The following is a 12,829-nucleotide window of genomic DNA, read 5'->3' on the forward strand; positions in this document are numbered from 1 at the left end:
CATATTACAGAATTAGAAAGATAAAAGTCCACTTCCGGTAAATTAATGGATCAAGGACCTTAGAACTCTATCAATATTTGAACACATGGCATGTAGACAGCAATTGAGCATGGACTTGTTTTTACATATTTGGAAACCTTTTATAGAAATTTATGTGTAGATCTGCCACCACTGTTGTGATATTTTTGTCTTTATTTTATGTATCGTTTTAAAAAGATTTTTTTCTTTGTTCATTTTTGGGAAGAAATTAAAAAAAGGAAAAATGTCCTCTTTCACAGCAGATAAAGTTTCATGGCCCACAATTCCTAGAAAGGATTCCAAGCCTACCCAATGTCATGCCTGTATTGACTTGTCCACTTGGACGGTGAACATCCAGCTCAGGTATAAATCATGTAATTGAAAACAAAAATCATAACTAGAAGTGCTGATGGAGAAACTGAATGGCGTAAGCAGACTGCACATCATTGCCATATGACAGCCCATCTAGTTCAGGTATTGCCTTTTTCTGTCGAGAACAAGCATCACAGAGCTCCTGCTTCACAGCTTCTATATTTAGTGGCACTTTTATTCTGTTTTCCCTTCCACCATCTCCTTGACTAAGAAGGAAGAGAAGTTTTCTTTCTTTCTTTCTTTCTTTCTTTCTTTCTTTCTTTCTTTCTTTCTTTCTTTCTTTCTTTCTTTCTTTCTTTCTCTCTCTCTCTCTTTCTTGCTTGCTTGCTTGCTTGCTTGCTTGCTTGCTTGCTGCTGGTTTATGGTCATGCACAGTGGCAAAGACAGGAGGTCTCTCTCAGAGACGGTCTTTTCAAAATCTGTCATTTTGCCCATTGACAGACAGTCTTTTCTTAATCTTGAGACCAGCTTGTAATACGTGAACCATTTTATATTTCTGTGCTCCTTTTTAATTGTCTGCCATGCTTTAATTTCTCCATGTGCATCAATCATGTCCCAATATGTTGTATAGTCATTAAGTTTTCTTTCTGGTCTGTCATAATACGCCTCTATTGGAGAAATTAGCGGTGACGGTGACGGTGACGGACTAAGTATCCTTTTCTTTATCGCCCATGTCCTCATTAGGCTGTCAATGATTATGTGTTCTCAGAGATGGTCTCGGATGACTCAGAGTGAGGCGCTGACCCAAATAAGCAGCAGAGGGAGGTATGGGCCCCTCCCAGCATGGCCTCTGAAGTGGCATGGGGCTCCCCCCCACTGCCATTAAGGAGATGTCCTGCATAGGCAGCATATTCTACAGTACAAGAATGGATCTTGGTCAAGACACTGCTTAACCAGCTCTTCTCCCGAATCTAACTTCAGCACGGCTTCTTTTCACGCCTCTTGTCAGTCACCATGATTAGCGCATTCCAAATATCTGAAAACTGCCTTAATGTTCCTTTTGGAATCCCTTCTTGCCATGACAAATGGTCTAGATCAGGGGTGTCAAATGTAAGGCCCTGGGGCCAGATCCGGCCCCTTGAGAGCTCTTATCCAGCCCATGAACCAGCCACCCACCTCCCCAGTCCCGAGGTGTCAATGATCAAAGACTGTTAAATAAAAGAAAATACTGTAAGAGTGTTATTGTGTTAAGCACGTTTGTATTTTAACAAAATAAAGTAAAACTAATATCAATTGGCTTTGCCTGTGACTTCTATAAAGTTGAACATATGAAGTTGCCTTATACTGAATCAGACCCTTGGTCCATCAGTCAGTATTGTCTACTCAGACTGGCAGCGGCTCTCAGGCAGAGGTTTTAAACATCACCTACTTGCCTGGTCCCTTTAACTGGAGATGCCGGGGATTGAACCTGGGACCTTCTGCATGCCAAGCAGATGCTCTACCACTGAGCCACGGCCCCTCCCCTTGTATCTCTGGCACCTGGCATTAAATTTTATGGTACACATGGCCCAGCCTAACCAAGCGACATTTATGTCATATCTAGCCCTTGTAACAAATGAATTCGACACAATTGCCTCCTCCAATTCTTTTCCAGTTTGTCAGCATCCTTCTTCAATTGAATCCAGGTCTCCAAGCAACTTATATTATCTCTTACTGGTCTAGATCCAGAAGGTACAGCACGCTATTTGTTCTTTCGGAAAGTTCAGGCCATAAATATACCTGTCTCCATTGCTTTTGCATGGAACGAACAGGACTTCTTGCTACCTTCTGTTATCAAGGCCTGGTAACCCAAGATGCGTCACTTACCGTCTGGCTGCTTGTACTGGTGGTAGAGTACCACATCAGTGGCGTGGTTCAGCCCTGCTGTCAGGTTGGTGACGGTCCCGTGGCCAAACTTGTGGATCTTAAAGATGCGGTTGTTGATGTAGGTGACGCCGTAGATGTAGTCCTCAAAGATGTCGATGCTGAAAGGGTGGCTGAGCCCTGGGGGGTAAAAGAGGATGGTGCTGGAGTTAGAAACTGACCATGCCAAGCACTGCTAATGGCCACAGAATGGAAAGAACTTGAATTCAGCTAGATCTATTTCACCCCTGGAAAAAATAATGAGAAAGAAGTGATGCTCCCATTGCCTGCAATTATGAAAAGATCCTGATATTCTGGAAGAACAGGGCATTTGGCTGCATCCTGATCAGACATGCTGTATCACCCACTAGTTCAGCTCATTGGTTGTGATCAGGAAGCTGACAGTTTGCTGAGCTGTTCAGTTGTTTCTAAACAAATTCAGCTGTGTCTGTGTGCACAATTAGGTTGCTTTTTCACAACTGCTACTCCGGCCTCCCCTACAGCCGTTGCTGCGACCTCCAATTGTTAAACAGCGCCTAATTCAGGGGGGATTTTTGAGGAGACTTGCTACTTAGAAGTCGTCGTGTGGCTTTGGTGTCTGCCCATGAACCAAGCTAAACTTGTAAGCAGTTCTTGCGACCACTTCACGAACAGTAATGCCACTGATTGCACAGGCGCAAAAAGCAGGCAATGCAGTGTATCCACTGCTGGTCACTTAAAGGGTGCTTCCAACAATGCAGACACAAAGAGGAGATAAACTGTAAGCAATTCTGTGGTTGACAAGTTGGTCAGTTTCATGTACCGATTATGACACTGGGGGATATGTCCCTCTTCTCCGGCAGTTGAGAAGATTTGGTCAAGTTTGTTAGTTGTTACTTGTTATCAGGGGCTAGGTGGAACCTGTCCCTATAATACAGTCATCTACCGTACAGGCACAAATCTGCTTGCCATAGTGCTTGAGGAGAATTTGATAAAAAACATCAAGGCAATCCAATCAGGGACTCGCCTTGTGTGTAATCAAAGACGTTTGATCAAGGTAAGTTTTTTCCCAGTGATCATGTGCATGACAAAGTTCTCAGCCTTCCTAATCCAGATGGTGGCTTTCCCCCCTGGATAACCAGTACTACAATGACAGTAAAAAACCCCGGCACTACTCTAGCAATAAGTGCCAACACATGGGAGGATTATTTATCTTTTTATACCTCCATTTCTAAGGCCATTTATGCAGTGCTGTTTCCCTCGCAGTCACCCCACCGCTCCAGTGCTTCAATTTAATTATGCATGCCTTTCCCGACTGTCAGAGGTCACCTCACTGTCCCTGAGCATTTCCGCACGTTTCACCCGTGTTTTCCGGATGCTGTTTTAGTGAGAATCCAGAAAACGCGGGCAAAATGCCCAGAAAAGCACGGGGAGAGCGAGGCGACCTCTGATGGTCAGGAAAGGCACGTGTAATCAAAACGAAGCACCGGAGCAGTTGGTGGAGGTGACTGTAGGTAAACAGCCCAGCATAAATGGCCTAAGAATGCCAAAAGGGTTGGTAATAGCTGCTAATTTTGTACTAAACACCACGCATGCTGATCCAGCTTGTCTGTTTGGACTAACAGTCATTACCATACTGTAGTCTTTTATCAACAGCAAAAAAAAATGGAGCTTGAGCAAGGAGGAAGAACTCTTTAAGAGCGAAGCACATACAGATTGCCCTTGCCCCAAAGCCTTTATTACCTTTCTTGCTGTCAATAGCTACCACTGGGTCAGTGCCGTTGAGCCGGATGCTGCCGATCACAGAGAGCTTGGCGTCTGCCCAATACAGACGTTCGTTGTGGTAGTCAACAGCCAGACCTGCAAGGAAATCACCGTCACCAGTGCATGGGTTTCAATAGCGAAGAGTACACATGCTCTAACAATATCACACACGTTGCCACTCCCTGCACATTGGCTTTGAATGCATCTACTGTACCAGTGCCCTGAACTGGATGGCCCAGGCTAGCTGATCTTGTCAGATCTCGGAAGCTAAGCAGGGTTGGTTAGCACTTGGATGCGGGGCCATCTTAACAGCATTATAGTCCCCCGGGCAAAGCAGTGCGCTGGGGCCCCTACCTGCACAACCGCTCACAGGAATAAAAATTTAAATGGTTGATAAAATTAAAGATATATTTACTGGTGCTTCTATAATGAACAAGTCCTTTCTTACATTATACTTCAGTATTTATTCTTAATCCAAACGCAACTTAATATTAATATTGTTCATTAAAAAGGTAAAAGGTAAAGGTCCCCTGTGCAAGCACCCGGGTCATTCCTGACCCATGGGGTGATTTCACATCCCGACGTTTCCAAGGCAGACTTTGTTTACGGGTGGTTTGCCAGTGCCTTCCCCAGTCATCTTCTCTTTACCCCCAGCAAGCTGGGTACTCATTTCATCGACCTCGGAAGGATGGAAGCCTGAGTCAACCTTGAGCCGGCTACCTGAAACCGACTTCCGTCGGGATCGAACTCAGGTCGTGAGCAGAGCTTTTGACTGTAGTACTGCAGCTTAACACTCTGCGCCAAGGGGCTCCTTTTATTTGTTCATTACCTTTAGTAAAACACATGCTAAATATGCATTTTCCAATAACAAATATTTATAGTTTAGTATAGAATTTATTTATTCATTGACAGCAAGTCACAACATACATAGATTAGCATGGGCCCCCTGCATTAAGTGGTTGGACTAGATGGCCTGTTGGCCCCTTCCAACTCTATGATTCTATATAGTGGAAGCTTCATAAATTCAAAAGTATGCAACATCTCCATAAAAGTCTCTTGCTGCATGAGGAGGCTGAAACAACCCCACACACCCTGATCCGGACTCACCTGTTGGCCACTGGATGTTGTCCTGGACAAGTGTCTCCCTCAGGGTCCCATCCATTGCCGCTGTCTCAATTTTGGGGTGGTTCCCCCAGTCTGACCAGTACATAGTGCTGTAAAAAAGAAAAAAAAAAACGGTTCAGTGAGGTCACCCTGGAAGCTTGAGGGGCAGAGCTGTTTGGATGCTGTGTAAATGGTACGCGAGGACCAGTCTTACCCTCGAAGGGGGTCTACCACGATGGCATGGGGCTCATCGATCATGCCCGAGATCAGCGTTCTCCGGTTCTCGCCCTTCATCTGTGCCACTTCAATGACGTCGCGTCCTGAATCCGTCCAGTAGATGTTCCCAGCCACCCAATCGATGGCAATGCCCCGTGGCATCTTCAGCCCAGATATCTGTGAGGGGGGTCAGGAAGCAAAATGAGCGCCAAGAGCTCTGCCGAGCCCTCTTTCCTATATTTAGACGTCCGGCCTTTACTCCCCCACCCCACGTGCTTACTCAACCACATTTGTTGATGTACTCCTGGTAACTTACGTTCAGGTGGGTGACGCCACCGTCTATCTGCCGCCGGTTGCGATTGGAGGGGCTAGAGCCAGCAGAGGACGGGAGGTCCCGGCAGGAGATGCGCCCCGTGTGCCAGTTGGTCCAGTAGATCTTGTTACCCTTGACGTAGACATCCATGGCAGCGATGCGGACGTTCTCGTCCCCTTGGAAGGCCGGTTCGTAGGCCGAGTTGGGATTGAAGGGGTACATGCTGCGGATCTTGTTATCATCAGCAATGTAAAGTATCTGGTGTTCAGACCCTAGAAAGCAGGAGGAAGAACCCTTGAACGGACCGCATCAGAACTTTTAAAGCAGAGGCTAGATGGCCATCTGTCGTCAATGCTGATTCTATGACCTTAGGCAGATCAGGAGAGGGAGGGCAGGAAGGGTTTCATCAGTGTTTGGCTCCTGTGGCCCTTTCTTGCATGCCCAGGGTAGTGCCGATTGCCACTTTGGGGTCAGGAAGCAATTTTCCTGCAGGCCAGATTGGCCAGGGATCCCGGAGGGTTTTTTGTTTTTGTTTTGCCATCTTCTGGGCATGGGGTAGGGGTCACTGGGGGTTGGGAAGTAGTTATGAATTTCCTGTATGGGCAGAGGTTGGACTAGATGACCCTGGTGGTCCCTTCCAACTCTATGATTCTAACTCCGCATCAAACAAAAACCGGTCTTCGTGACAACGGAATGAACAGGGTGGGGGTGGGAATGGACTAATCCAGACTGCTGCAGAGGGGAAGCCACACAGTTATATTGGCAGCAATGACCACTGCTGCAGGGAAGTCCGACCATGTCAGAGACGCAGTTAGAAATAGGAGACCCCTTATTGATTATGTTAGTTGTATAATTTGCCCAAACATCGAAATGCAAAGTAATGTTGTCTGTTTGATCTGCACTGAAACTGTTATTTTTTAGTTTGTTAACGAGATGTTAGGTATTTCCATTTTTTCCCTTTCCCGCTTTCCTTTTGTATCCCTCTATTATATAATAAAATTAAAAAATTAAAAAAGAAAGAAAAGAAATAGGAGACCCCCATGATCGCTCTGCGCCCTTATGGCATTGCACCCAGACATTTAAAAACAAATACTTGCACACATAAGGTCTGAAATCCAAAGCATCATACACTGGTGGAGTTCCATCTGCCCGTCAGGGAGATGGACAGCTCCACGAGTGATCCATACCGAAGAAGCCCCAGTAGAATGCATGCTTGTTTGCATTGTAGCCTACAGCTAGGACTGTTGCAGGAAAACACACACACAGGGATTGGGGTACGTACCACACATGCAAAAACCGGATGAACAATTGGTTATTAGGCCCCTGGGCCCAAGGAATATTGCATGGATGGGGGAGCTAATGCTCATACAGCAATCATATTCAGTCAGTAATTGCTTGCAGTTTAAAGAATCTGACCCATATGTATAGAACTAGATAGAAAGGGGGAGGGGGGAATCACTGAACCCAAGAGACCCAAAGTTAAGTTCCTAGAGTTTTAACTATAGATATATAGATATTGATATATAGATATAAACAGATATCTAAATAACCAATACGGAATCGTCTGCAATTCCTTTTTTCTGCAAGGCCACCTGATACAAAGTGAAGACCTGGGCAGGACTCTCCTATGGGGTCATGAGGGCAAGCTCCGTATCATGCCACACGCTGCCCTCCCACCCGTGTCTCTTGGACGCCACAGGCATACAAATGCACAGACACGCACACCCAAGGCACTGACTCTTAAATATCACTCCTCCTAGACACACTGGTACCTTCTGCCTTGCACATGTGATGGGTCCTCATGAAGTTCTTGGCACAGGTACACATGTAGGACCCTTTGGTATTGTTGCAGAGTTGAGAGCAAACCCCGAAGTTCAGGCATTCGTTGATATCTGTGCAGAGCAAGACAGAAACAGTATTTGGATGCAAATCCCAAAAATCTGAAGAAGAATTGGCTTTTCTACCCTGATTTTCTCTTCCTTTAAGGAGTCTCAAACCAGCTTACAATTGCCTTTCCTTTCCCTCCCCACAACAGACACCTTGTGAGGTAGGTGGGGTTGAGAGAGGTCTGAGAGGGCTGTGACTAGCCAAGGTCACCCAGCAGGCTTCATGTGGAGGAGAGGGGAAACCAACCCGGTTCACCAGATTAGAGTCCGCCGCTCATGTGGAGGAGTGGGGAATCAAACCTGGTTCTCCAGTTTAGAGTCCACCACTCTTAACCACTACAACACGCTGTTGTGTAGACTGTAAGTTTTTAAGAGGTGTGGAGGTGGTTTGTGGAACTACCCTGGCCTGCAGTGGCAATTTTAATTTTTCTTCTGCCCTGCTAGGGTCTCTGGCTAAACTTGCTGCAGCGCTTCAGGCAAAACCTTCAAGGCAGAATAACTCTCAGCATTAGACTAGTCAAATTTCTCAGCAGACATTCGGCACATCTCTAAATGTGCCTGATGGGCCCCGAGAAAGATGTTTTTGCCTCATTCCCCCATGTAACTCTCACTGTACACATTTTGCAGTGAGTTTTTCCCAGTTGGCTTTGCTATATAGTCCCAGGGACGGGCTAAAACCTGTTCTTGATGGTGCCCTCGTCTTGGGCAATTTTCTAACAGAGCAGTTCCTCAGTGGAACAGGCTTCCTTGGGAGGTGGTAAGCTCTCCTTCCCTGGAGGTTTTTAAGAAGAGGTTAGATGGCCATCTGTCAGCAATGCTGATTCTGTGACCTTAGACAGATCATGAGAGGGAGGGCACCTTGGCCATCTTCTGGGCATGGAGTAGGGGTCACTGGGGGTGGGTGGGTGGGGAGGTAGTTGTGAATTCCCTGCATTGTGCAGGAGGTTGGACTAGATGACCCTGGTGGTCCCTTCCAACTCTATGAGTCTATGGTTCAATGAGTCTACCTTGGCAAGAATTCTTGTCTGCCACTTTCTGGAAGCCATGGCGGCAGGTGCAGTACACAGCGGAGGGGGTCTGCATGCATTTGGCTTCGTCGCCGCACATAGTCACATTGGTGTGGCAGCCGTACGTCTTGAGATCTGCAAGCAGAAAATGGTGACGGACAATCCTGCACTGCACGGCGCCAATTGGAGAGGCAGGGGAACAGCTGGGGAGTGGGCGGGAAGCAGGCATCTGATCCGCTAAACCACACACGTTGCTCCATAATGTTCATCGAGCCCAGCTGGCCAAATTCCCTTCCCCACTCCCGAGCCCCCCGCCCCTTCAGCCAACCAGTGGCTTTTCTGCTTCCCAGGGCAATGGGTACTTTGGCGATTCGCTCCTTCACCTGGCAAGCAACTGTCCTCGTCGGATCCGTCCCCGCAGTCGTCAAAGAAATTGCAGCTCAGTTCGGCCCCGATGCATTTCCCGTTGTCGCACAGGAATTCGTTCTTCTCGTGGCTGCAGCTCCTGGGCCGGGCAGTGGGGGACTCTGTGTGGTTGCAGAGATGACAGTGAGAAACAAGGGGAGTGGGCTGCGAAGTCGAAGTACAGGGTACTCAGCCTGTCCCTTTAGCCCCTTCCTCCCCACCCCCCAAAAAAGAGCAGGATCCAGCAAATCTGGAAAACAGCACACCTCAGCAATAAATACAAATACATCATCCAGTCATTCCTGATGCAGAAGGCAGCTGAGTTATCCATACACAGGGGTGGTTGCCTGTTGCTTCTCTCAACAATTCACTGTTCTAAGCGTCCTTCTTTCCAACGAGGAAAAAGAAAACAGACACAGTGGAAGCTGTGAGTTCTCTCCCTGAGGCGTGCACAGCTGATATTGTGCCTGTTGCTCTCCTCTGCTACAAACTAGAGCGAATACTCAGAACTGGTGGGATGAGGATTGGACATGCTGTAGGGTAGGGGTGTCAAACATTAGGCCCGCGGGCCAGATCTGGCCCCTTGAGAGCTCCTATCAGGCCTGTGAGGCAGCCGCCACCCCCCCCACACACACACTCAATCTGGCATGGCCCAGCCTGACCAAATGACTTTTATGTCAAAGCCAGCCCTCGTAACAATTGAGTTCGACACCCTTGTTGTAGGGTCTGGGGCACTTAAAAAACAAACAAACTATAATTTACATCCTGTCTCTCTACAAAACTGAGAAAGTTTCCAACACATTAAAACAACAACCAGTTAAATCATCAAAGTACAAATTACTTCAGCCAAAAAACACAACAGACAGTATCAGACTAAAAAAGTATCCTAAAAGAAGGCCTAAAAAAAGAACAAAAGAAAAAAGGCAAGCCACCCAAACTAGACCAGTACAAGTGTGAGAAAACTAGTCACTATGAATACATGATACAGACGTGGTGCAGTTTTAAAACACAGCTGGGGGTGAGGACACCTTGAATAGAAGTGTCTTGATTGGGTGGCTAAAAGATTTGTGAAGATTCTGGTTACTACCAGGGATCAGGGAGGGGATGAAGGCACTCACCACAATATAGCTCATCAGTGCCGTCGCCACAGTTATCAGTACCGTCGCACTGGCGACCAATCCAGAGACACACGCGGTCGTTCTTGCAACGGAACGGTCTATTGGGAGGACAGTGGAATTTCACTGCACCGGCAAACAGAAACAAATGGTCAGAGCGGCAGGGGGAGCCAGAGACGCGGAAATGCAAACGGCTAACTGTGACCTACAGAAAGAGGAAGGGGCCGGCCTGTTCCCGCCCCCTTCTACCTCTGGCTCCCCACTTCAGTGCTGGATCCCTGCTCTGAAGCCAATGAATAAGGGGGAGTCTGCGTAAAGAGGATATTGCCAGAGAACCAGGCTGGGCGGGAAGAGGGCCCTAAGCCCTGCCTGAATGACTCAACGTTGAAGCCAACTTAGTTACCAAGCCACGGCACTCGAGAACTCGTCACTTTTTAGCCTTCTGAGCTGACAGAGAGATGGGGAAGGAAAGAGGGGGCCGGGGGGGTGGGAGTTTCCCAAGAAGTTGGGGACACTCACAGCATTCCTCGGGGTTCTCGTCGGAGTTATCGCCGCAGTCGTCTTCCCCGTCGCATTTCCAGGCCAGCGGCTTGCACAAGGTGTTGTTGCACTGGAACTCATCCAAGGGGCAGGTCCGCACTGCACAGTGGGAAACATGCCGCAGCGGGTGAGTCGCATAGTTACTCCCATTTGAACTGTGAAACTGAGGGTCTTAAATTGTCATCTACGGTGGGTCCTACCAATAGCCCCCTACACGTAAACCCATACCACCTGTCCCCGATAGCCCCCTACACATAAATCCGTACCCCCTCTCCCCAATTGCCACGAGTTCTTTTGGAGGGTATTCAGAGTACCCATGGCACCATTACTGGTGGCAACATGTACAGACATCTCTCCTCCAGTCCTGCCTCTGTGACTGCTGCCTCAGCGCTGATGCTGCACACCGAGGCTGGAGGCTAGTATGATAATCGCGGGGAAAGGGAGTTGCAAAGCTGTTCTTTACCCCTGGTGCTGCAGTTCTCCTCATCGCTGCCGTCCATGCAGTCCGCGTCAGCATCGCAGCGCCATCGCAGCGGAATGCAGTGGCCGTTCCTGCAGTGGAACTGGTCGTGGTCACATCGTGGCTTGCATTCTTTCTGCAGGGAGCAAGGGAAGGAAGCGTGGTTACCAAAGCCCTCCTTCGGTAGGTCAGAAAGACTAACTGAGATCGTGCAGCAGCAAGGCAATTATTCACGGGATGTTCTTATAATATAACAAGGGCTATGTGCAACGTTCTATATAAAGAAAATGTAAATTCCTGTAAGAATGATATGTAAATTCTTAGACTGGGGTCACTTAAAGTGCTCCATTGTTTTTAATCGTGAGAGCTCTTATAAATCTTTGCATATCATCAGCGGTGTAGTGGTTAAGAACAGTGGTTTGGAGCAGTGGAGTCTGATCTGGAGAACCAGGTTTGATTCCCCACACCTCCACATAAGCGGCGGACGCTAATCTGGTGAACTGGATGTGTTTCCCCTCTCCTGCACATGAAGCCAGCTGGGTGACCTTGGGCTAGTCACAGCACTCTCAGCCTCACCTACCTCACAGGGTGTCTGTTGTGGGGAGGGGAAGGTGATTGTAAGCCAGTTTGATTCTGTCTTAAGAGGTAGAGAAAGTTGGCATATAAAACCCAACTCTTATTATTATTATTATTATAACGGTTTATACTTGTGATTTTATATGTAGCCTGCTGTCCAGGCCCAGTGTTTTTATCTATTTTATTGTGTACACCTGACAAATATAATATTTTAAAAGACTTTTTAGTTCTCAGCTCAGCCCTTAGGTTCCCTGAACTTTTTCTGGTTCAGCCCCACCTTTTCCTCTTTGCCAGCTTTCTCCTTACCTCATCGGACCCATCAGCACAATCATGATCTCCGTCACACTTCCAGCGGCCGGCAATGCAACGCCCATTGGCACAGGAGAACTCGCTTTCAGAGCAAGGTCTGGGTTCTGTTGAGAGAGAGAAGACAGGGGGGTGAGGGAACTCGAAGGTCACAGACAGCAGAGGAGCAAGGGTTCAGGTCCTGTCTTAACTGAGGAACGGCGCACTGCTGCTCACCCCCCTGCGGCACCAGTAGCTAAGCACAAGTGGTTCCTAGCAGAATGCTTCCTTGATATTACACCAAAGCACAGAGTTCTTTGAAAGATGGCATGGTTTCAACTTGGCAAGTAGGGAGGACAGGTAAAAACCCACAGATGTTTGGGGAGGAGATAAGTCTCCCGGGGGGGAGGTAGAAACTCATTCTGCTAAATGCGCAGCTCCTGGTAGATTGTGGTGCTTTCTCCAGCCGTCCTGTTGCATCTGTGAATCAGTGGAGCTGAGGTGGCTGCCTGATTCCTAAAGAACCACCTCCCCTTTTCCAAGTAACAGTTCTGCAGTGGAAGGCCAGAAGGGAGAGTGACAGCCTGTTCACGCTGCCGTCAGGACAGAGGTTATTGCCTCAGGACAGAAGATAAAAATCAGACGTTCTGCCCGAAACGAGGCTGGCACAGAAAACAGCAGCCGTGTGTCTCCTTCTCTGGTCTCCTTCATAACGCTTAGATTCTCAAGATTTCATCATGTAGTCTCTGCTCCACTTACATGGCTGTCGTTGTGAAGGTGGAGGAACTCACAGTGTACTTATGTGGATAAACCAAGTCAGAGCTGGGAAGAGAGGAGGAGGAGGAGGCACGTGGTTGCCGTTTTCTGTGGAAGCCTTGCAACTGCCAAAATTTCTACTACCAGGCTGAGATAGGAGCTCCTGTCTGTAGAAACTAGGCATGGCAGAT

At 47.8% G+C, this 12,829-nt stretch overlaps 1 protein-coding gene across 1 annotated transcript in view; it reads right to left on the reverse strand.

Annotated features, from left to right (window-relative positions):
* The window catches only part of LRP1 (LDL receptor related protein 1), a 400,693-nt gene that overhangs the window by 12,198 nt on the left and 375,666 nt on the right, over positions 1–12,829 (reverse strand). Inside the window, exons 70-81 of the mRNA XM_056867046.1 lie at positions 11,904–12,010; positions 11,025–11,157; positions 10,541–10,660; positions 10,025–10,147; positions 8,885–9,028; positions 8,502–8,636; positions 7,381–7,500; positions 5,612–5,880; positions 5,294–5,472; positions 5,083–5,189; positions 3,955–4,071; positions 2,197–2,373 (exon numbers count right to left, since the gene is read on the reverse strand). Coding sequence (XP_056723024.1) covers positions 2,197–2,373; positions 3,955–4,071; positions 5,083–5,189; positions 5,294–5,472; positions 5,612–5,880; positions 7,381–7,500; positions 8,502–8,636; positions 8,885–9,028; positions 10,025–10,147; positions 10,541–10,660; positions 11,025–11,157; positions 11,904–12,010 — 1,731 coding nt within the window. The remainder of the gene's footprint in view (positions 1–2,196; positions 2,374–3,954; positions 4,072–5,082; positions 5,190–5,293; positions 5,473–5,611; positions 5,881–7,380; positions 7,501–8,501; positions 8,637–8,884; positions 9,029–10,024; positions 10,148–10,540; positions 10,661–11,024; positions 11,158–11,903; positions 12,011–12,829) is intronic.

Source organism: Euleptes europaea, chromosome 1 (genome assembly GCF_029931775.1).
Source record: "Euleptes europaea isolate rEulEur1 chromosome 1, rEulEur1.hap1, whole genome shotgun sequence".
NCBI classification, from domain to species: domain Eukaryota; kingdom Metazoa; phylum Chordata; class Lepidosauria; order Squamata; family Sphaerodactylidae; genus Euleptes; species Euleptes europaea.